Source organism: Rhinopithecus bieti, unplaced genomic scaffold, assembly GCF_001698545.2.
Source record: "Rhinopithecus bieti isolate Rb0 unplaced genomic scaffold, ASM169854v2 scaffold_9876, whole genome shotgun sequence".
NCBI lineage: Eukaryota > Metazoa > Chordata > Mammalia > Primates > Cercopithecidae > Rhinopithecus > Rhinopithecus bieti.
The window spans coordinates 1,230,620-1,255,326 of record NW_016806295.1 but is presented as its reverse complement, the minus strand read 5'-3'; the positions used below and the strand labels follow the sequence as shown (position 1 = coordinate 1,255,326).

The following is a 24,707-nucleotide window of genomic DNA, read 5'->3' as shown; positions in this document are numbered from 1 at the left end:
GCTTTGTTTACCTACTTAAGCCTCAGCAATGGCGGGCGCCCCTCCCCCAGCCTCGCTGCTGCCGTTTCAGTTAGATCGCAGACTGCTGTGTTAGCAATGAGGGAGGCTCCATGGGCATGGGACCCTCCCGGCCAGGTGTGGGATATATTCTCCTGGTGTGCCAGTTTGCTTAAAGTGCAGTATTGGGGTGGGAGTTACCCGATTTTCCAGGTGTTGTGTGTCTCAGTTCCCCTGGCTAGGAAAAGGGATTCCCTTCCCCTTGCGCTTCCCAGGTGCGGCGATGCCTCGCCCTGCTTCAGCTCTCGCTGGTCGGGCTGCAGCAGCTGACCAGCACTGATTGTCCGGCACTCCCTAGTGAGATGACCCCAGTACCTCAGTTGAAAATGCAGAAATCACCGGTCTTCTGTGTCGCTCGCGCTGGGAGTTGGAGACTGGAGCTGTTCCTATTCGGCCATCTTGCTCCCCGGCCGACAGCAGAATTTTCAACAGAGACCAGCAGGAGGTGGCATGACGTTTTCAAATGCCGAAATAAATTATCTGTAAACTCAAAATTCTAACTCCAGTTAAAATATCTTTCAGGAATAATGAAGAAATGTCAAGACATTTTTCCGGTGAAGAAAAAACTAAGAGAACTAGTGAGCAGCAGAATTACCCAAGAAGTATGGCTAAAGGAAATTATTGAAAGAGAGATAAAAACAATAAAAGAAGGAAGAGAAAATTCATCTACTTTACTTGAACCAGTAAGATGTTTATACTAGGCCGGGTGCGGTGGCTCAGGCTTGTAATCCCAGCACTTTGGGAAGCCGAGGCAGGTGGATCACAATGTCAGGAGATTGAGAACATCCTGGCTAACATGGTGAAATCCTGTCTCTACTAAAAACACAAAACATTAGCCGGGCGTGGTGGCAGGCGCCTGTAGTCCCAGCTACTGGGGAGGCTGAGGCAGGAGAATGGCATGAACCCGGGAGGCGGAGCTTGCAGTGAGCCGACATTGTGCCACTGCATTTCAGCCTGGGCAACACAGCGAGACTCTGTCTCAAAAAAAAAAACAAAAATGTTTATACCAGTAGTCAGTAATGTAATAAGTTACATATATAAAATGTAATATCTAGAGCAACCATGAAACCATGAAATAGGTGTACAAAGAGACATACTCAAAAACACTATGAATAAAAAGGAAATTCTAAAAAAGAAATTCTCAAAAAATGTTAAGTACACCATGGAAAGGCAGGAAAAAGAAAAAACGAAGTATATATCACACACACCCTGCAAACATTACTCAAAAAACACAAGAGTAATTATATTATTATCAGATAAAGAAGATCTTAGAGAAAAGAAAATTATGAAAGACAGATGTAAATTTACATAATGATAAAAGCTCAATCTACCAAGAAGACGCAGTAATCATAAATCCTTTCTCAAACAAGGAAGCTTCAAAATACGTGACCCCAAAACTGATGGAAATTTTCAAAAGATATAGACAAGTTCATAACTATATTTGGAGATTTCAACACTCCTCTCTCAATAATTCATGACAGGACAACTAGACAGAAAATCAGCAAGGATATAAAAGAACTTACACCATCAAACATCAGGACTTAACTGGCATTTAGGAAACTGTCTACCAAGAAGTACTCATGGAGCATATACCAAGATAGACCATATCCTGAGCCTAAGAAAAACTTCAATACACTTAAAAGAAGTGAAACCACACAAAGTATGATATTTGCCCACAATGCAATCAAACTAGACATGAATAGCATTAAGATGACAAGAAAATCTCCAAACACTTGGAAACTGAAAGCCAAATTGCTAAATAATCCATGAGTCAAAGAGAAAGTCTCAAGGAAATGGAAAAAAATACACTGAACTGAATAAAAATACAATGTATCAATATGTATGACATGCTGGTAGTGCTGAGAATAAATTTATAGTACTGCTTATTTTAAGAAAGAGAAAAACATTCAAGTCTGTATCTATGCTCACTCGGTAAGAAACCAGAAAAAAGAGACAAGCCCCACAAGTAGAAGGAAGTAAATAATAAATACAAAAGTATAAAATCACTGACATGGAGAAGAGGAAAAAAAAAGAAAAAAAAAAATCAATGAAATGAAAATCTGCTTCTTTGAAAATATCAATAAAATTGACGAACTAATATGAGGAATGTATCCCCTATGTCACTACACAGACATTGTAGACATCAAAATAATGATGAGGAAAGCTATGAACAACTCTTTACATAGAAATTAACACATACAGTTAGCAACTTAAATGACATGCACCAATTACTTGAAAAGCACAAAGTACCAAAACTCAACCAATAGGCTATAAATAAGCTGAAGATCCCTAAAATAATTAAACACATTGAGTCCATAATTTTAAATGTTTTTAAAAAAGATATCTCCAGATTCTGAATGGCTTCGCTGGGGAATTTTAACAAATATTTAAGGAAGAATTAATGCCAATTCTATCACTGTCTCCCAGTAAATAAAGAAGGATAAAACACTTAGAGGATTTTATTAACCTCATAACCAAAACTAGACAAAGACAGTAGAAAAAAAATTATAAAATGCAAAAACAAAAACTACAGACCACATTCTCTCATAAATATACATAAACCACTCAAAAAATATTGGCAATACAACTTAGCAGCTTATATAAGGAATTACACATATGACCAAGCAGAGTTTGTTCCATGAGTGTAAAACTAGTTCAGTAATTGAAAACTGATCGATGTAATCTACCATATTAAGCAGCCAAGGAAGAAAAATCACATGATTACATCAATTGATGCAGAAGAAACAAGTAATAACACTCAACACTCTTCCATAATAAAAAGTCTCAGAAAAGTGGAAGAGAGAGGAACTTCCTCATCCTGATAAAAGAAATTTGACAAAAACCTACAGCTAGCATCATACTTAATAGTCAAAGACTGGATACTTTCCCCATAAGATCAGAAACAAGATAAAGGTGTTCACTTTTAATATTCTAATTCAGCATAATACTAGAAATCCTTACCAGGAAAGTAAAGGAAGTAAGAGGCCTAGAAATCAGAAAGAAATTTAAAAAAAGTGCCTATTTTCAGGTGACATGAGGGTCTATGTGGAAAATCCAAAGGAATCTCAAAACAAAACAATAAAAAAAAAAACAAAACTGATGGATCTAATGAGTAAGTTCAGCAAGGTCAGAAATACAAGATCAACATAAAATAATTAATTGCTATACTAACAATAAACATGTGGATACTGAAAATGCAATATCATTTACAACTGGTCAAAATTGAAACAAATATAAATTTAACAAAACAAGCATAAATCTTACATGCTGAAAACTACAAAATACTGATGGAAAAATCATAGAAGATTGACATAAGAGGGACATACCATGATTATGGATTGGAAGATTTCACATAATTGTCCCTATGAGAACCTGCAGGTTCAACAAAATTCCCATTAAAAACCCAGCAAGAGCTTTGTACATATGGATACACAAAGTCAGTCTGGAATTTATATAAACAAATAAACTAAAATAGCTAAAACAATTTTGAAAAAGAACAATAAAATGGGAAGAAGCACTCTACTTAATGTTAAGCCTTACTATACAATGAAAGCAAGAGTATAATGGAGAGAGATCTAGATTAATAAAACAGAATTGAGAACCCAATAGTAGACCCACACAAATACACCCCACTGATTTTTTTCAAAGCAATTCAGAGGAGGAATATAGTCTTCTCAATGAGTGGAGCTGGGATAACTGAAAATCCACAGGCAAAAGGATAAACTTTGATGTAAATCTCAGATATCATACCAAAATTGACATCAACTTAAAATAAATGACAGACTTAAATGTAATACTTAAAAATGTGAAACTTTTAGAACAAAACATAGGAGGAAATCTTCAGGACTCTAGGCTATGAGTTCTAAGAGTTGACATCAAAAACACAATCCATCAAACTAAAATTTGATAAACAACTTCACTATAATTTTAAAAGAACACGTTTACTCTGTGAAGAAGAAGAAGAAGAAGAGATAAACTACAGAAAGACAAACTACAGAAAGACAAACTATATTTTCAAAACACATATCTGACAAAAGGCATATCTAGAATAAAGAACTCTTAAATCTCAAGAGTAAAAAGAAACAAAACCCCACACAATCTAACTAGAAAATGGGCAAAAAGACATGAACATAGATTTCAACGAAGAGGATATACAGGTGACAAACCAACACATGGTAAGATGTTGCACATCATTAGCCACTAGGAGAACGTAAATTAAAAACACAATGGGTTATCACTACATACCTACTAGCATGGCTAAAATAAAAAATAGCGATAACACCAAATTCTGGGGAGGATGCGGAATACCTTGATCACTTCTGGTGGGAACGGCCACTCTGGAAAATAGTATGGCAGTTTCTTATAAAACGAAGCATCTGCATATTATACAACCTAACAATTGCATGCTTATGTAATTTATACCAGACGAATGGAAACATCTTCAAAAACAAACAAACATGGACATGGATGTTATAGAAGCTATGACTGCAATAGCCAAAAACTGAAAACATCTCAAATGTCTCTTAATGGATTAACAGTTACACAAATTGTGGCACATCCATACCACGGACCACTATTCAGCCAATCTCAAAAGGTTACAAACTATATTCGTCTACATATATAATATTCTTGAAATGTCACAATTCAAGAGATGGATTAGTGTTTGCCAGGAGTTAGGGACAAGGGGGATGTGGCTATAAAGGGATAGTGCAAGAGACCTACAGTCGAGGAACAGTCCTTTATCTTAATTTGTTGGTGGTTACATGAATCAATACATGTGACAAAACTGCTTAGAATTATACACACACACAAAAATGCATGAATGTAAAACTGGTGAAATCTGAATAAACTTTATAGAGTGAACCAATGTTAATTTGGTAGGTAATCTGGTAATTTAGGAGGTAAAGATGCAGAGTTATTTAAGGTGTTTCTGCTGGGGAATATTAAGAGGAATACGAAAATGTACCTCCCCGTAATTTTTTTCCATTTCTTGAGACCTACAATTATTAATGTTTCAAAATAAAACTTACAAGTTAGAAACGTACTAAATCCAACAATGGTGAACTAGGAAGTTTCATCTCTACGAATTATGACACTACTAAAATGATGATGAGAAAAACCCATGGAAAATATGGTGACTGAAAAATGCAGTCAGCATAACCACATAAAATATATTAAGTAGATGGACTGAAGGAAGATAAATAAGATGAAATTTAGTAGTTTAGGGAAAAGGAACAGAAACTAAGCAATTTGACTATGCCATGGCTATCCGTCTTGTTCTTTTGAAATACGAAGACTTCTTTCTTTGCCTTGCCCTCAACCTGAAGCGGTTTTCATAATAAATGAGGCAGAGTCCAACAAAGCCAAGATAAAGAGATTGTATCAAGGCAGACTTAAAAGTCAGAAATAAATGCAAACCACAAACTCAGATGCTACCTACCACAGGTCTTTATGAAGCCATGAACCCACTGGTAGGGACAAAACATGGAACTAGCTCATAGTTATAACCTTTAGAGGCACCATCTGGAAGTCAATAAAGTGGAATCCATACTATGTTCCGCTTACTAAGAACATCAAAGGAGCTATGTTACAGCACAACATATTTTGCCTATTAATTACAAAATGCATAAAGAATTCTGTAGTGGTTCACTAAAGTTCTCTAGCATTAAAGCATCCCTGGGAAAATGAGAAGCCCAAACTAGGTATCAGGCAGAAGCATTCATAGTGTCAAAATCAAGTTTCGGATCTTTTCGTTTTGTTTTGTTTTGTTCTGTCATCAGCCACCAATGGTGAGAGCGCCATTCATCATTCAGTTGGTTTTCTCTGGACAGCAGAATGGAGACAAGCATGTAATTGAAGTAAGCATATGGGCTGAAATTCATGACTTCTAGCCACCAGATACCTCCCAGTTTCCATTTAATTAAAGGAATGCAAGCTGGCATTCATGCCCAGCAGGACAGAGTCTTTCACAAGTGACCCAGGGGGACCACATGTGACCGATTCCTGAGCTGTACTCCACACCTGCTGTATCAGACCCTGAGGAGGCAAAGATGCAGTTTCCATTGTTAACAATCACTCGGCAGCTTCTTAGCCAGAGCAGATGTTGGAACATTGAATCAGAAGAGCTAACCGGGCAAGCAGGATCTAGATCCCCTACATGGAGCCCAAAGCACTATCTAAGAACTCCCTGAGCAGCCTGAGAGTTTTCAAAGCTCTTCCCAATTGCCCCCTCTTGACCCCAGGAAGACTGCAGCGGAGCGTCTCTACAGTCTCCTAGACAGCCTGGGCAGAGCAGTTCTAAGTCCTTGACTCTGGGTCCCCAGGCAGCAACCTCGCTGCTACTCCAGGCTTCCAACACATGGTCCAGGTGCAGGAGAAGGACAGCTAGCAGACCCTATGAGCTGCTTCCTGGCTCTTTCACTCTTTCAGGTGCTTTGGTAAATTTTTATCGTTTTCCTCACAACGGTTTGGTGCGTCTGTACCAGGTTTATTCTTTGGTATTTTATGGTTATCATCATGAGTGTAAATGAGGTCTTTTCTTTCCATTTCACTTCACTGTTCTTCACTGACGCCTAGCTCAGCTATTGTCTTCTTTCTTAAATCTTTTATTAGTTCCAAGTTTGTCAGCTGCATCTGCCTTTAGGTGAAAAATCAACTGGAAGTAATGATAGTGTTTTTTCTTCCTTGTAATATTTAGATATCTTTTTTTTTTTTTTGAGACGGAGTCTCGCTCTGTCGCCCGGGCTGGAGTGCAGTGGCCGGATCTCAGCTCACTGCAAGCTCCGCCTCCCGGGTTTACGCCATTCTCCTGCCTCAGCCTCCCGAGTAGCTGGGACTACAGACGCTCGCCACCTCGCCCGGCTAGCTTTTTTTTAAAGTATTTTTTAGCAGAGACGGGGTTTCACCGTGTTAGCCAGGATGGTCTCGATCTCCTGACCTCGTGATCCACCCGTCTCGGCCTCCCAAAGTGCTGGGATTACAGGCTTGAGCCACCGCGCCCGGCCAGATATCTTTTTTTAACTTGCTGTCATAGGGCTCTGGCTAGGGCATCCACCAGGCAGTTGAAAGCAGTGATAGCTGTTGTCTTAGTCAGTTCTGGCCGCTATAACAGACTATCACAGATCGGGGGGTTAAATAACAAACATTTATCTTCCACGGTTCTGGAGCCTGTAAGTCCAAGATCAAAGCACCCACAGATTTGATGTCTAGGGAGGGCAACTGTCCTGGTTTGCAGATACACATCTTCTCCTTGTGTCCTCAGATGGCCAAATAAGCAGAGACAGGAAGAAAGCCCTTGTGTCTCTCCTTGTAAGGACACTAATCCCATTCATGAAACTCCACCTTTATGACCCAATCCCCTCCTAGAGGCCCCACCTTCTAACTCCATTGCTTTGGGGGTTAGGATTTCAACACACTAATTTTTGAGGGGACACAATCATTCAGTCCCTAACATTCCTCATCTTTGCCTTATCTCTGACTTTGAGGTGGATTCACCTGACTTTTCAACAGTCAGCTTTGTTTGCTAGTTTTCTTCTGAGTATTATTTATCTGCTTATGAATTTTCTTCCAGTCTTAGTTTATTTTTTGTGAATAGTATTACTTTTGGGAAATATTTGTTAGATACAAATCTTTCTATACATCTTCTGGGTTAGTTTTATCAACTGTTTTATTTCATTCCATCTAGAAAGGCATACTTACCTTTCCTGAGATTCTGGTTTTTGCTAATTTCTCCTTTGACTTTCATCAGCATTGATTGTATTTTTTTGCAGTCACACTGCAACATAATTATTCATGAGCACTTTTTCTCAATAAATTTTCCATTAATCAACATAAAATATTCATTTTGTCCCTTTTTACGTATTTTGTCTTTCATCTATATTTGTGAAATGAGAACAATGCTAAATCTGTTTCTTCCTATGGCATTTAGCAGACATGGTTTTTCAATCCTTTTAATTTCAATCTTATGGATTATTTGATTAACATTTATCTTCTGTATATATAATATAGTTGGATTTTGATTTTTTGAAACCAATGCAGGAGTCTGTTTTGGTCGGAGAACTGTTATGGGATTTAAACCCATTTGAATTTTTTGATTAGTGATGTTTTAACTTGTTTCTGCTAGTAGCTTTGTTTTCTGTTTTTTTGTAGGCTTTTTTTTGGGGGGGGGCAGATTTTCTCATGTTACAGAAGAAACACTCTTCCTCTACCCTTATAGATTCTTTTGGGGAGTGGGGGGCTTAGGAATTAAACTGACAAAAGACAGATGAGCAACAGAAAACTGACTTTTATGCCTACATGTGCACGGGGCACAAAGCAAAATGTAACTCTTTAAACAGCTAAAGATGAGGTTATATACTTCACAGGGGAGAGAGAGGGGAGAGGAAGGGCTTCTATGAGAAGAACCAATAGGTTTCTAGGGGAGCAAATGGGAGATAAGAAGGTCTGTGAGACAGTTCTGTTTATGCAGGTGCGACTGGTCTTTTCCATCTTCTTTCCAGTCAGTAAAAACTCCCCTAGAAAGGAGATCTATGCCAGCCTCACTCCCAGAAGGTTTTGCCTGTAGTCAGATAAGTAAGCTCTGAAAAAGCTTCTTTCTCTATCTGTTTAATCTCAAATGTCTTCAGTTTAAGATACCGTTCACACCCATGCCGGGGATCCATGAGAGTCCCCATACTTACGCTGTTTCTCAGTTTTCTGTTCTTGCATTACAGGTATCAACTTCAGGTTTTGGTCCCTTATTTTATGTCTAGTGGTTTGGAAGTTATGATATTATTTCTGTTACTCTGACAGCTATTCAAGTATTTAACATATACATTTACTTGTACTTCTTTTCATTTTGTGCATTTAACGAGGGTTATCTTTACCATGCATGAACCAAAGAAGGCTGACACCAAACGTCTGCTATTCCTTCTACTTCTTAGTCCCCTGCCAACAAAAACCATTTAACAGCATCATCAAATAATTAGACTGAACTATGCCTTTTAGTGATTCCATCACTCACGAGTGCTGACTATATTCCAGGTTTGCCTCGTTCTTGATTTCTTCTCATTTTGCTGGAATACAACTCTGAGTAAATTATTTCATACTTGAGTATTTGCATACTTAAAATGCTTTTATTTTGCCCAGAAAGTTCAGTTCAGCAAAATATTTTATTTTAAAAATCATTGCCCTTCAATATTTGAAAATAGTCCTCTATTAGGCTACTGTTTCTTGCAACTGTGATTTTTTTTTTTTTTTTTTTTGCTTTGAGAGCTTATAAGGGTTTTGCCTTTATCATCAGTGTTTTAAAATCGCAGCAAGATATTCAAGACATATGTCTCTTTTTATTCACCCTGCTCAGCTCTCAGTATGATATTGGCACATGCATAGATGACTATAACAATCCCACTTCAATTCCACGGCGAGAAAGATGTATTGCTCAATAAGTGCTGTTAGAATTATTTTCTATCCCTTAAAGAAAAGTAAAGTTAGACCATTAACTCATAGCATACACAAACATTTTGTGGTGGGGGGGGGAACATACACAATAAAAAACAAACTATTCAGTTTACCAAAAATTATCAGAAGAAACTATACTGGAATAAATTGATAGTCTCCTGGTCTGGGATCCCAAAGCCATAAAGGATCCGTAAAGAAAACAATACAAAAATGTGATTAGTTAAGGATGTAAAATTTATATTAAAAAAAGACCACAAATAATGTGAAAAGATCTCCAGAGTCATTTCAAATGGATAATCCTTCAAGATAGATTGGTGTGGGTAGTGGAGGAGAAAAGAGAATAATTTCTAGACTAATTTGCTTCTCGGGCTAGGACCCACAGAACTTACTTATTTTTAATCTAAGGGTGCTGGAAGATGGCTCTCTTGATCCAGACAGCCTGAGTTCCAAGTGCTACTCCAGGTTCTGGCCTCCAGCAACTCCCTCCTGGAACAGGGTAGCAGCCCCACTAATCCCTCACCCACTGCAGTGTGCTGCTTGCCATGTGCTATTTGTCACACTAACTTGGGAGGATTAAAAAATGCGAATGGAACGTGGTTGCTCCCAAGGAGCTCGCTGGACAGTGGGGAAAAACAACTCACATCTGCAGCATTGTGTGATGTTTACATAGAGTCCTCCAAGGTACACAGCAGCCCAGAGTAGGCGACTGTGGCCAGGAGTCAGGGACAGATTTCCAGAGAAGTCCGGCTGGGCTGGTCACAATTCCTTAGATTATAGCTAGTCCCTGACCTGATTATCGCTGTTCTTTTCCCTCTCCCTTTCATTCCAAGCACATGCATTGAGGGTCCTGCCACATTTAGTCCCTTCCAAGGTGAACTCTCCCCATCCCCGCTAAGGGCCCTGTGCCATATGACCTAACTTACATGTCTTTCCATGAAGTGCCCCATCTTAAAAGTGAAAAAAGTCACCATTAACAGCAGTGCCAGGACCTCAGGCACAAACCAGGGCTGTCCCAGACAGACCAAGACGTATGGCCACCCTGCCGTGAACAGTTGCCCACGCCCTCCCACTGGATGAGGCTCTCTCTCTTCCACATCTTTCTAAGATGTTAGGTCCCTGACATACGTTATCTTCTGCTCTGCAAGATGCACTTTGTGCCCTTGTCTTACAGCCACAAAGGGCCTGTCAAGGATTGGGAAAGGCACGAGGGTTTGGAGGCAAGTCCTCAGAACTGCGTCAACAAGCCATTTAATTTCAGAAACCATTTCCTCAATTGTGAAGCAGAGAGAGTAATTTTAGATGACTTCACTGAAGGACACAAAATTACATCAGATGAGACCACCCACGGTAAAGTGATTTGCTACTGATTACACATGCCTCAAGGGCAGTGAAGGTGCTTCTAGTATCTTACACAGAGTAGGTCGACTGACAGCAACAGCTCCACCGACCCTGTGGCCCTGGCCCACAAGGAAAGCCTCAGTTTCTCCAGGCTTTGATACAAGTGAGGGGGCACATCCAGCTTGGGCCTTGCACCCTGCACCACTGAGGTCTTAGCGTGCTGGGGAGGCCCAGCTGTCTTCTGATGCCTCACACACGACTTCGTAAATCTCCTCCTGTGCAGACAGCTGAAGACTGCATCTCTGCTGGGCAGTGGACATGCGCAGGGAACCCACAGCAGGCTCGGGAAGGGGCGGGGAGGCGGCGGACCCTGGCCCTCACCTGGCTGCCCGCCCTGCTCCCTCAGGCAGCTCATGATGAAGACTGAACCGCCCATCGCCCATCGAGTTCCTGTCTCACGTATTTATCACACAGCCCTTACAACCGCGCTGGCTCTGTGTTCCACATCACAAAGATCAATAAGCTCATCTCCAAAAGCCGTGCCCTTGGGCACAATGAGCTTCAGGGCCCTTGGGGTGCAGGGGGTTGGGGAGCTGCCCCGTGGACTGGCCCATTGCCACATGCCAGAAGACAGCCTCACCCAGTCCACCTCAGTGCAACGCTATCCCCACAAACTTCCGTTCACCGCAGCACCTGTCCTCTGCTTGAAATTCTGCTCAAACTCTAGCACAGCAGTTGGATTCTGTCATTCCATGCTCTGCTGTGGCACTGCTCTGTGGCCCACACTGGCTGGCAGGGGATTTGGTCAAAGAAAAGGTAAATGTCAGATTCTGAGTGAAACCAGTCAAGAAGCGACAGTAAACCCCACAGCAGCTTCAGAAAAAAAACAAAAAAAAAACCCAGAAAACCCCACAGCAGCTTCAGAAAAAAACAAACTCACTCTTTTAGGAAGCGGAAGGCTGAGTCTGCAGAGCAGCCCAGAGCAGGTGCGAAAGTGGAGCCGGCTCAGTGGGAGGAAGAGGGGATCTCTCTGCTTTTTAACTTTAGAAAATGAAGCACAAGAGATTGAGCTCTTTCCTGATGTGATGAGAGACTGGCCAGTAATGAGTCAGACTATGGAGTCAGGCAGACCCTGCTGGGTGACCTTGGGCAAGTGGCTGAACCTCTCTGAGCACCAGCTTCCCGCCCTGAGAATTGTGGATGCTCAAACAGACTTCATAAAGTCTAGCAAGAAGGCATAAAGCTACAATTTCCCGGCTACCATTTGCTGGCACTAGGCGAGTGCCAAGTAAAGGGGGGTTGGCTCCAGGGTGCTGAAGACCAGGAGCTGCGGGCAAGTAGCCTGAACGTAGTGCATGGCACCTTCAGAAGGCACCGGATGAGGCAGGCAGCATTAACAGTCAGCCAGCAGCAGTCCAGTCACTCTGGTGCCAACAGGTGGGCTCCAAGTTAGCCGGAGGCAAACAGCTGGGCCATCAGGGGCTGATTTACCACGCACACACTTGCCCTTCCTCCCTTCCTCTTGCTGAGATGCTAGAAGAAACAACATAAGCAACACCTGCCCCCTGCCACAGGCTGGGAGGAGTGTACAAGCAGAAAAGAACAGAGAATAACTTCTGGACAAAATCACCTGATGGGAATCAATAGCTAACAAGTCAAGAGGAGAATACGAATAAATATTATTTTAAAATTTTCAGAGCAAAAAGGAACTGAAACCAAAATTCTATCAAAGGTATCAGGGCCTCTCCTGTCTCACAGTCAAAGCCAAGGCCTCCACGACTTGGTCCCCAGCTCTCCCCATCATGTCTCTGGCCCTCTCTCTGACCCCTGGCCTTCCCCACCCACCAATTCTCTCCAGCCACAACAGCTGAATTTGCTCCTAGGACAGACCTGGATGGCATGTTCCTGCCTCAGGGCAATTGATGAATTTTTAAAATGATAAAATCATGACACTTGCACAAATATAAAATGATCATGTGTCAAAGACTACTTAAGTCATTAATGAATGAAGGAACCAGGAAAATGTTAAAACCAATTCTGCAGAGCATCCTAAAAGCAGACACATACAAAGATAACCAGGCACACTGGTCTGAATCTGTCGACAGGGGAATTGGTCCACCAGCAAAACCCATTTGCTTCTCTGTGGACTAGAATCATTGGTTTTGCCATCAGTTTTCTAGAAGTTAGAGTTGAAAACTAGTTTGAAGACCATGACTGGCACAGTCCACTACAGACTCAGATGATCAGGAAGGGGCCTGTGACTGTGCCTAGTATTCCGCAGGAACTCAGGCGTCTTTATTTTTTCTTCCCTCACTATTTTTATGCATTTCAAAGTCTTTCACAAGCTTTCTTGACAGGGCCCCTGCACTGACTGTTCCTTCTGTCGGGAACACTCTCCACTTGATATCACAGGGCCTGTTCCTTCGCAGCCCTCTAGTCAGTCTCCTGGTCTCTCCCTGACCTCTGGCTCAGCCCTCAACTATTCCCTTTCCTGCTTAATTTTTCTGGGAGCACTCACACTCTGGCCCATGCCCCCCTCCTCTCTTCCCCATCTCTATTTCTCTAGTGGGTTTGGGTCTGGCTGGATCACTGCTGAATCCTTAGTTCCTAGAACAGTGTGTGATTATGCTGCAGGAGCCTTCACTAAATATTGGTTGAGTGAATGAACAAATTAAAAACAAACAGCAAGAGTGACCATGATGAGACCGGGGAGGGTGAGATGGACAGTTTGGAGGATGACTTTGAAGATGCAAACATAGGTTGGCTGGTTCCACTCACTGCTTGAAAACAAGCTGCTGCTCCCCCTCTCTTCCCACCACACATGATTTAGAAACAGCCTCCCTCCAGCTCGGGTGCGAATATCTGATTAATACGAAAGCTGTAACAGCACATCCTCAAAACTCCTTCTCTGAGGTCCCCAGAGCAAAATTACCTCTGCTTACCTGGAACTACTACTGTCTTAGTTTGCTTTCTGTTGCTTGTAACAGGATGCCTGAAACTGGGTAATTTATAAAGAAAAGAATTCATTTCTTACAGTATGGATGCTGGGAGTCCAAGGTCAAGGAGCTGCATCTGGTGAGGGCTTCTTGCTGGCGGGGACTCTCTATAGTCCCAAGGTGGTACCAGGCATCGCATGGGGAGGGGCCTGAAGGTGCTGGCTCAGGCCTCTTTTCCTCTTCTTATCAAGCTACCAGTCCCATCCCCATGATACCGTATTGATCCATTAATCCGTGAATAGGTTAAAGCAATCATGAGGGCAGAGCCCTCAGGACCCAGCTGCCTTTCAAAGTTCCCATCTCTCAATACTGTCATATATTGGGGGTTAAATTTTAACACAAATTTTGGAGAAGACAGATACTCAAATATTTGTAAAGGACAAATATTCAAACTATAGCAACCATATCACCTTCCAGTGATGCCCTTGGGCCCTCCAAGAGCCTGGCCATGACTGCATTATGAGCCTTTGAGCACCAGCCCACCAACCTTGGTTAGACCGAGGGATACCACAATTTCAAAAGCTATTAACCATGACAACACTACAACTCACAGATTCACTCCCTGAGATGCCATTCCATGTGTACACTGCCATGATTCCATAATAGACACATGGCAGCCCACGTGGAGCAGGCACCACCTGCTGGGATGCAGGCTTGGGTTCTTCTTTAGTCCAGTGAAATTTGCCACCTGCCTGCCTCCTCTGCTCTGGCTGAGAACACCCTCATCCCTAGGACCCTCAAGTCCTAGGACTCTTTCCCTTCCACCCATATTGTTGCTATGCTCCCCACCAGAAGCTGAGATTGGATCCACAATCACAGCAGGGTGAAAGCAACTAGTACTTGAGTGGATGGCTCATCTGTGCTGTAGCAGACCATGTCCACAATCATCCTCCCGTGCCCAAGGCCCTGACAGCTGCCTACTGCAAGCATCTGCAGCTCTGCACTTGATCCACACATGGGGTAGGCAAGCCAGAGGTGCCAGGGAGCTGACACCCCTGGCAGCAGCTCTCAGCCTATGATGGAAGGCAGCTGGCAGATAAGCATCCCAGTTTCCTCAGCACAAGGCTGAGACTGTGCTACACACAGTCTCCCAGAGCTCCCCAGTAGGAATGGGCTCTGGTTGCCTGCAGTACGATTTGCTTTTCAATGCTCACTCCAGCGGCTTGCCTGCCCTCCCTATCTCACTCCCCTCCCCTCATCCTGCTTCCCAGGATCCTTCCCAAATAAGCTACAAGCTCAGGAACCCTTGTCCTGGGTTGGCTCCCCCAGGTTCCCTAAGACGCCTGGCAACGCAATGACGAGCACAATTATGAGGCTTCCAGGCTTGGCCACACTGCTCAAGTGTGTCCTGCATACAAGCCCCCTCCCCAGGCTCTGCTATCAGCCACAGGGTCAGGGAAATGAGTGAAAGACACAAGCCTGCAGATGACAAATGTGGCTTTGCACACTCAGTGAAAAAGGATGGCTGATACCCCATGCTGTTCTAAACTGTCAGAGGCAACAAAAACATCTTTAAATATCTTCATTGAAAAAGATTTCCATTATTGCAATAGAAATTTCTGACCAAGCAACTCAGAAACAGAGAAGCCCAGAGAGGGTGAGGCAGTCGCCTGTCTCTGCACCATGCAGGTGCATCCGCGGAGGTGCCGGCATTCAGACTGTCCTTCTGCAAGCCCACTGCTGATCCCAGCGAGGCCTTTAATTCCATCCAAAGGGGACAATCACAGCAAGCCATCCACAATTGCTACCCACTTTAGGCAAGATGGTGTTCAGAAAACTCCTTGAGCTGCAGGCTTAAAGTAAAGCAAAATAAAGCAACAAAGAAATGACTGGGATCAGCACCAGACAGAGACGCTTTTATTCGTGTCCATCCTCTCCTCAGTGTGACCTGGCCAGCTGGCTGGCAGCGGCACAACTTGTTCCCCATCCATCAAGGAAATACAGCAGCCCATTCCAGAAATGATGCAGAGATAGCTGTTTTGCAGTGACCCAGCCACTTTAAAGCATGGAAAATGCATTATATCTCAAAAAGCAATAGTGACTCACGTGGGGACTCCAGTATCAAACCAGAATAGAGTGAGAAATAGGACAGACATGTTTGGGAGGCTTCACCTGAGCTAAATCAACACTCCTATCAAAACCGGGGCTTACACAGGATGCATTTAACCCCCTGCTTTAGGAAAAGCCCCTCGACTCCATTCAGACAATAATGAACTAACAGATGAGTCTACTAAGCAGAACATATTATTTTCCATGCCTGGAAGCCGGCAGAAAGCATTAAACTCAGTATCTCTCAAAATTCCCAATAACAGAATATCAGAGGGTTAGGATATTACTAGTGAAGCCTATTTTTGCTATTTCCTGTGTCCATTTTTGGACTCAGTCTCAGCTGAGTGTTTTCTAGGTTGCCTACATGATTTCTTTCCTTTCCTTTCCTTTCTTTCTTCTCTGGCTGTTCTTAGCCGCACTGCATTACACTGATCCATCTTCTTCGCTCCTCCTCCTAATAATTCCTGCACCCTCCCTTCCTCTCCATCTTGTCTTTGCCCAAATGTGTATCAAGTGCCCTGCTAGGTGCCCCTAAGAGGTAGCAAACCCTAAGTGCCATCGTGGACAGGAATCCTTTTCTACGTGACAGAGCAATGTGTTCTAAACTTGGTGGGGGTGAGGGTGTCAGGGAGGTTTTTCCCACTGGGAGTGAAGGGGTGGGCATTCCTCACTCTGCAAGAAGCTCATAGAAATGCTCTGCCTGGAAGCATCAGTGCATCAATGAGCCGAAGGACAAGCAGTAGGGCTGGAGAGTGGATGAGGCTACAGGGCAGGGGTGGGCTGGTCAGCATATACCTGGGGGCTGCACAGTGTGTCCAGACAGGAAGGGGAAGCCAGACAGCAAGGGGAGGCAGGGATGACAAGATCTGACTTGTCTGGAAGCTCTCTCCTCCTGCCTGCTCCTCCTCCCACATTGCCCCTTTCAGTGGGCACACGGCGGAGTGTGCCTTCCCCTTCACGATGCACGCCTCTTCTGGTCTTTCTGTTTCCTGGGGCTTTACTTTGACCCTTGCAGTTTCACTGCTTTCCTTCCTCAGTTGTGATCACTAGTGTCCCCAGAGCGCTCTGTGGCCTCCCTCCCACCCTTCTTGCCCTAGATATGGGAGCTGATTTCCCTTTCTTGACACCAAGCTGGGCTCCTGCCTACTCTGACCAACAGAATGTGAAGAAGGGCTGTTGCAGGACTCCCACACCCAGTTCTTAAGAGTATGAGCAGCCTATCCTTCCTTCCTGTCAGAGCACTGCTGGCCACCAAGCTGGGAGACACCAAGCCTTGTGGAAAAGGCCCAGAAGGGGTGGGTGCACAGCCCCTGGCTGAATGGCTGAGCTTCCCACCAGGGCCGGCATCCCCACTGGCTCAGCCCAGTCCTGCCCCACTGTGGAAGTGCACCCCTCGGCACGCCGGCCCAGCGGAGCCCCAGCCCACGGCTGTGCCCAATGCCACGTGAAACAGACAACCAGCCACATGGGCCTGAACAGCCCGCGGCATCATAAGGAATAATCTGAGTTGTTTGCTTTAAGTCACTCAGTTCTGAGTAGTTTGTTCTGCAGCAATAGACAAGTGTCTATGAGTGGCTTAAATATTCTCTGAAATCTATTCATTCCACACGGCGTTCATGTGGACCTGTGGGCCACAGATTTAGCAGTTACTTCAAAAAGAAAGCCCTACATTCCATTTCTCAGGAAAACGAAAGCAGAAAATTAAGCAACCTCTACATCCTCCACGATGAAGCCTGGGGGATGTGGTCTACATCCACCATGGGAAAGAGGAACGAGCAGGATCCTTCAGTAGAGCTCAAGAGATATGCGAGCAATGGGGTTCTGCACTGGCAGCTGGGCCAGGCATGTGGAGGCGGGATCGTTTCTGAGGGCCTGGATCCTGGTAACATTTGTTAGGCAGAGACTGTTAGGTCTTTGCTCCTTGAAATTCAATTACAACTTGGAAACTCCTCATTAGCCAGAGCATTTGGAATCATCAAACATTTTACATTTTGGAATTAAAGATCCTACACATAGGCCATATAAACTGCCTCTTGTAACCGTATTAATAAGATTCCACCAACATATTATACATAAATATGGTAGGGCTCTCTCTCTTGCTCTCGCTCTCTCTCTATATATAAATATTTGGAGATAGCACCTAACTCTGTCACCCAGGTTGACATGAGTGATACAATCAAAGCTCACTGCTGGGCTCAAGGGATCCTTCTACCTCAGCCTCCTGAGTACCTGGGCACCACAGGTGCAGGTCACCATGCCGGCTAATTCTGTTGTTGTTGTTGTTATTGTTAGAGATGGGGGTCTCACTACATTGCCCAGGCTGAATGTTACAAAATTTATTCTCGATTTCAAACTTAAAAAATCTGAATTGAGAAATGAAAAACATTGATTTTTTTTTCTACATTGTTATATTATCATCTTGTTCTAAAAGCAGGAATCCTCATCATTCTGCCTGTAAACACGTAACTGCCTTTATGGAATGTGTGCTCTTCTCCGAGTGCCAGAGTAAGTGTGCTGCACACCTCCACAGAGTGATCCTCCAACCTCTGTGAAGCCGGCACTTCCCCCACTTTTCAAAGGAGAAACTGGAGACTCAAAGGTTATACAGACTGTAAATATTACAGCTAAAATGAACACTTAAGACTTCTTCAACCCTGACCCTTTGCCCTCAAAAAGTCAGACACAATGCCCTCATTACGGACTGAGTTGCATCCCCCTCAAACTCACTTGTTGAAATCCTAACACCTGGTGCCTCAGAGTGCGACTCTACTTGAAGGCAGAACCTTTAAAAAGGTAATTAAAGGAAAAAGGGGTCATGAGCATGGGGCCCTACTCTAATTTGACTGGAGTGCTTACAGGAAGAGGAGACTAGGGCACAGACAGGGATGAGGGAAGGTCACGTGAACCTAGTGAGCTGGCAGCCATCTACCAGCCAAGGAGAGAGGCTCAGAAGAAGCCAGCCCTGACAACACCTTCACTCCGACTTCTGGCCTCCACAATTGTGACAGGGTAACTTCTATTGCTTAAGCCTCCGAGTCTGTAGCACTTTGTTACAGCAGCCTCGCAAACTAATACAGCCCCCCAAGAAATAGAAGACCCAAAGTCCAGGCATGGAAAGGTGCGTGTTTGACCCATCAACAGGGGACCACTTACCCCTATTTTAGACATTTTTCAAAGCTCAGTTGTCTGAACTAATTTAAGAAGCAGAAAAGTGGCAGCAAATGAGAAGATACTCTTCTAGAAACAGGCCCAATGATTCAAGTGAAATGTGGTCCCCAACAGCAAAGACAGGGGCAGAATGAAAAGTCAGTACAAGAAATGGCATTGCCCAGCCTTCTGGAAGTAGCCACGTAGGACAACACATTGCTTGTCCAGCAGGATCACTGAGTGACCATCGAGGGCAATTTGGTCATGCCGTTCCCTGCATCAGGAAATCCTGGGCTTCCTTATTCATTCAGTAGGGACCAAAGGAAACAACTTGCTTTTCATGACGTTATTTATGAGATCTGAGACCTTACTAGTAAGAAATGTTCTGGGATCCCTTATTTGACTATGCAGTTTAACAAGAAATTTTACTGCTTCTAGAAACTTACCCTGCCTAAATAATTGCCTTTTAGGCATCTGGTCTGCAAGTCAGACTACCTTGGTTTACCAATGTGTCCCTTATTTCCTGACCTCAGGAGGAAGACTACTAGAACACAGGTACATACCCTGCAGGGGAAGTTTCTGCATGCAGCTAGAGATGACAGTCCTCAAGCTCACCTGCAGCCATCTCTGCCCCAGAACTCTCTAATGCACAATGGGGAACACAGATGAGGATGTGGGTCCAAACTGTGGGCTCCAGCAGTGCATCCCGTAAGCCAGCACTTTTTGCTGTTGGTCATAACTGCTGCCATTCAGAGAACAAAGGTACTGCCTTATGCAAGAATAATCCATGTGCCAAGATGCACAGAAACAACTCTAGGCCCCGAGAACACACAACTTCATGAGCATCTTAGGCAGCAGGCTAGCCAGGGTGTGCGCGTGTGCATGCCAAACCAGGGAATGCCGGCTGAGGGGGACAGAGCTGCTTCTCAAAGGCCTGGCCACTTAGAAAGTCGTGTAGGCAGCAGTGGCCCCAGATCATAGATGACATATCCAGCATTTCTGTGAAATATACAAACATACTTGATAGCTACATGTATACAAGCATAAAAGCATTTTTTTCCTTGCTCAATATACTTACCTGTTATAGAGAAGAATGTCTGGTTTCCAAATCTGGCCATCTGGGAAACGAACAGTCTTCACCCCTGGATATTCTGACACATTCCACTGTAAATAGTGATCTGTCCAAGACTGACACACACAATGACATTAGCAGCACTTCACTTTCTTGGCTACTAATATTTCTTATAAGCAATTGTTAGGTAAGTGCAAAGCCAAAGAGAATTCCAGACATTTATTATAACTGAATTGCTATTTATAAAATATAATGAAAATGGGAATTCAATAATCCCTTCCAAAATGACTGTGAAGAGCATAAAACTCACATTTAAGGTTCTGCTGTCACCATGAACACATTCAGATGGTATCATTAAAGTTAATTCCAACCCTCTGCATGTCCCTGAGCCTTCTCCTGCAGTGGATGGGTTACTTCTAGCCAAATGAATAACTGTTTTGCCTTCAAAGTTTTCACTGTGAGAATACTTTGAAAAAAGAAATTCACTTATTCCCACTGGAATAAGAACCAGGCTGGAGAAATGTGGAATATTTACTTCCATAAAGCAATACTGTGCAGTTGAACGGGAACCTCTCAGAATTTCTAAAGGAATGTTTTCAGATTTGAATTTTCATTTTGTCACAGGGATAGTGCTTCTGACACCCGACAATGCAAATCCTGAGCCCTGATGGTGAAACACAGAGTCAGGACAAAAGCAGGCAGATGAAAACTCAGGAAGCACTCACACAAGCTCGCGGCCAGGCCTTAATTGAGGTTATCTAGTGACCTTTGTCATGTCTGGGGTCCTCCTTCCCAGGATCAGGTGCTAAACAGCCTTTCCTGGAGCCCACAAGCTCTGCAGAGGATGCTCGGGTGGGATCCCACCTGCAGCTGCCACATAATTAGCACCACCCCACAGGAGGCTCAGTGCTGACAAGTGTGAACTCAGAAGCTCCTATAATTGCACCATTATCCTGTATTCTGTCCCTCTGGTACCACCCACGCTCTGGAGCTCAGGCTTTCCAAGATCTGGAAAGGTATGTGATGCACCACCCCGACCTGGGACCAGGGTGACTCCTCACAATCAAACACATGGTAATTTCTGCAGCAAAACATGCCTGTTTGCACTGAGACAAATAAATGCCTTAATTGCACATAGATTTCAATTTGATTTTAGACCAAAATAGTTTGATGCAAAGTTACGAAAACAACATCAAAGGAGGGGAAAATTTCTTCCGAGCTGCTGAGATGTGGAAATTGCAGATGAGGGGCTGTGGAGCTAGAGCTATTGATACTGACAACAAGGGAGTCAAACGGCATGTCCCAGACCAACCGTCCTCTGAGGAGGGCGGGCAGCATCCAGAAAGATGGTCCCAGCTCTGGATCTAATCCCACGTCAGAGGAGAGGAACCATCCAGATGAGTGACATCACTTTGCAGCCAGGGACCTCCAGGAATGAGGAAGTGTTAATGGGTGATGTGCAGAAGTATCATCTGGGGCATTCAGGATGGACAGCTGCCTGCTGGGCTCTCTAATGAGATGGAAGTGGTTTGGGAGGGGACAGGAGGGGCGCACCCAGGAAGGGTGGGTCTTGTCCTAGTTGTCTTCCAGGAATGCCTGGGCGCCAACCAAGCCACGCTTCCTGCAGCTTGCTCCGACTTGGCACCTCTGCCCTGTGCTTCCCTTCATTTCTCTCCCTTGTCCTGGGCATGAGGCCCTTCCACAGCCAACACCTGTGCTTTCTGTGCCACAGTTTTGCATCTCATGCTGGGATGCTTCTCTGGGTTGGTCACTAATTATCACAAAGCCAGTCAAGTTCACCATTATTACCACACGGGTCAGGGCCACAAGGTTCCATGAACAGGCCTGGACGGTGGGCATGGTGGACCAAGGCACTTCTCCCCTTCTCCCCTGCCTGCTGAATGATGGCCAGAGAGAGAGAGGGAGGGGAGACGGGATATGGGAATGGGAATGGGAATGGGAGTGCCTGGTTGGTCAAACCCAGACCTCTTCCAAGGCATAGCCAGAGTTGCACACTGCCTCCCCACACCCCACTGCATGAACCATGGGCTCATCCCCTCCCTGGCCAGATCACAGGCTTTATGCTAGTCCAGTGTCCTGTGTATGTCCAGACTCACCACAGTTCAGAGGGCGTCAGTGTGATGACTGCTCCCATTTATAAGAGGAGGCCAGGGTTAAAAAAGCTAGGGTGTTTTAGTCAGTCACTGGGTCAGGGCTTACCTGTGTTATTTGACTTTAAGCAGACTGATCTTTGGGCTCTACCAGAGCTGGTTCTGCTGGTTCAGTCTCCCTGATGCTGCTGCCCATCTGCTGTTTTCCCTTGCCCCAAACCAGGCTGACCATTGTGTCAGAGGCATTTAAACCAGGGAAACCCCATCTTAAACAGGAGCTGGGTAAAACAGGCTAAAACCTCCTACCGGGCTGCATTCCCAGACGGTTAGGTATTCTAAGTCAAGGGATGAAATAGGAGGTCGGGTCATAAAGACCTTGCTGATAAAACAGGTTGCAGTCAAGAAGCCGGCTGAATCCCACCAAAACCAGGACAGCCACGAGAGTGACCTCCGGTCATCCTCACGGCTACACTCCCACCAGCTCCGTGACAGTTTAGAAACACCAAGGCAACATCAGGAAGTTACCCTATATGGTCTAAAACAGGGAGGCATGAATACTGCAACCCTTGTTTAGCACATCGTCACGAAATAACCATAAAAATGGGCAACCAGCAGCCTTCGGGGCTGCTCCATGGAGTAGCCGTTCTTTCATTCCTCTACTTTCTTAATAAACTTGCTTTCACTTGACAGACTTGCCCCGAATTCTTTCTCACACGAGATCCAAGAACCTTCCCTTGGGGTCTGGATCAGGACCCTTTTTGGGTAACAGTAATGGCAGAAAAGGTGGGGGGAGCTGCAGAAAGCATCCGAATCAGACAGACCTGGGTTTGTACCAAGGCTCTGGCAGAGACTAGTGGTGCGAGGTTGTTCAGATAAATCGTCTCTGAACTGCAGCTTCCTCGTATGTACCCTGCCGCATAGGATGAGATAAGATAATGTGTGCAGCAGCAGATTAAGGTCATATGGCCCTGGTAGGCAAGTGATGAATGACGGTATAAGAAAAGAGAGAGATTTCCCCACTTTACAAAATTCTGCTGGACTTGGGAGCTGTAATAACAGTCATAACATAGCTGCAGCCAAAGGTGGGGAAGAGGGAGTGCCAACATGGAGAGGGGACCTCAGGCTGTGTGCCCTGGAGCCCAGGTCCACACTCCTGAGGCCGGGGGGGCCCACCAGTGACCCCACAGGCTCCGATGAAGGTTTCCTAAGAATGGATATGGAATAAGGCCCTATAAACAATAAACTTCTAGAAAAAGGTTGTTCTCTGAAAGCACTTAGTTCCTAGGTCCCTCAGGAACAGGGGACAACAGACAAAATCTTTGTAGACAGCACCTGGCATGTTTTCCACAGAGTGGGGATCTGAAAAGAAGCATCAATGAACCTAGACTCCCAGACCATCACATTTAGAGGAGTGTGTGCTCTTCCTTCTCTCCCTCTTTGTGAGATTCCTTCTCATTAAATCTTCAAAAGAAGCATGTGTGGAGTTGTGAGGGGACACAGAAGGGAGGAAGGGGCCATTGATCCAAAAGGCACCATGGGAATCCCAATTATTCCATGGCTCTGGCACCTGGGCCCCATTTGCACTGCTTCGAGCCCACAGGAAACTCTAAATGTGTGTGGATGCTAGTGGCATGGAAGTATTGAGCGGGGGCGGAGGAGGGGAAAGGGATGAGAGAGAGGAAGGGAGGGAGGAAAAAGGAAAGTTACCTGTCATTAAAAAAATACATTATGGTATAATAAGAACATAGATTTGGTTTTCCTGGCACAGAGCTTCTAAAGCCCTGGGAATTTCCTGAGTGAGAGGAGTGTCTTTTGTGATTCATACAGAGCCCCTTCTGACCGTGCCTGAGGCCTGAGTTTACACTGATGAGGTGACTTAGAGTTGGGCACCTAGATAGCTTTCATGGGGGCTGGTTACCTAATGACTGGAGGAAGGAGCTTTCCATCTACTGCACTCACAGCTCTGGGGAGGGGTGAGAAAGGGGCTGGAGACAGGATTATAAACACTCTTGGTCAGCACATCCACTTGCGGGGAGCGTGGCGCTGGGGAGAAGTTACTGCGGCTCCGTACACCCTTCCAGCCACCATGCCCCGCCCTCTGCGTCCTTCCACTTGGTGGTTCTTGAGGTGCATCCTTCAGAATAAACCAATAAACGTTAAGTCATGGGTTTTTTTCTCCCCGAGTTTCATGTTGCTGAATTCCTGTTCTGAAACTCTGAATCCACGTAATCTTTTCTCCAGGGTATTTTATAGAAGTAGATATTAAATATTTATTTAATGGATATATTTTTATTTATAAATATATTGGTTTGTATATTATATACAATTTTATTAAATAAGCAAAGTATTTTCCTGAGCTGTGAGCCATCTTAGAAAGTTACTGAACCTGGGAGAGAAGGGTATGGGAACCCTCGAATTTTCAGTCACCTGGTAGACGTGTGGGTAGCCTGGGTACCCCATTTGCAGCTGGTATCTGAAGTGAGACTGAGCCCTTTAACC

At 44.3% G+C, this 24,707-nt stretch overlaps 1 protein-coding gene across 1 annotated transcript in view; it reads right to left on the bottom strand.

Moving 5' to 3' along the window:
* The window catches only part of CHRNA7 (cholinergic receptor nicotinic alpha 7 subunit), a 142,778-nt gene that overhangs the window by 43,898 nt on the left and 74,173 nt on the right, over positions 1–24,707 (bottom strand). Inside the window, exons 4-5 of the mRNA XM_017875403.1 lie at positions 20,104–20,213; positions 19,677–19,767 (exon numbers count right to left, since the gene is read on the bottom strand). Of these exons, the coding sequence (XP_017730892.1) occupies positions 19,677–19,767; positions 20,104–20,213 (201 nt within the window). The remainder of the gene's footprint in view (positions 1–19,676; positions 19,768–20,103; positions 20,214–24,707) is intronic.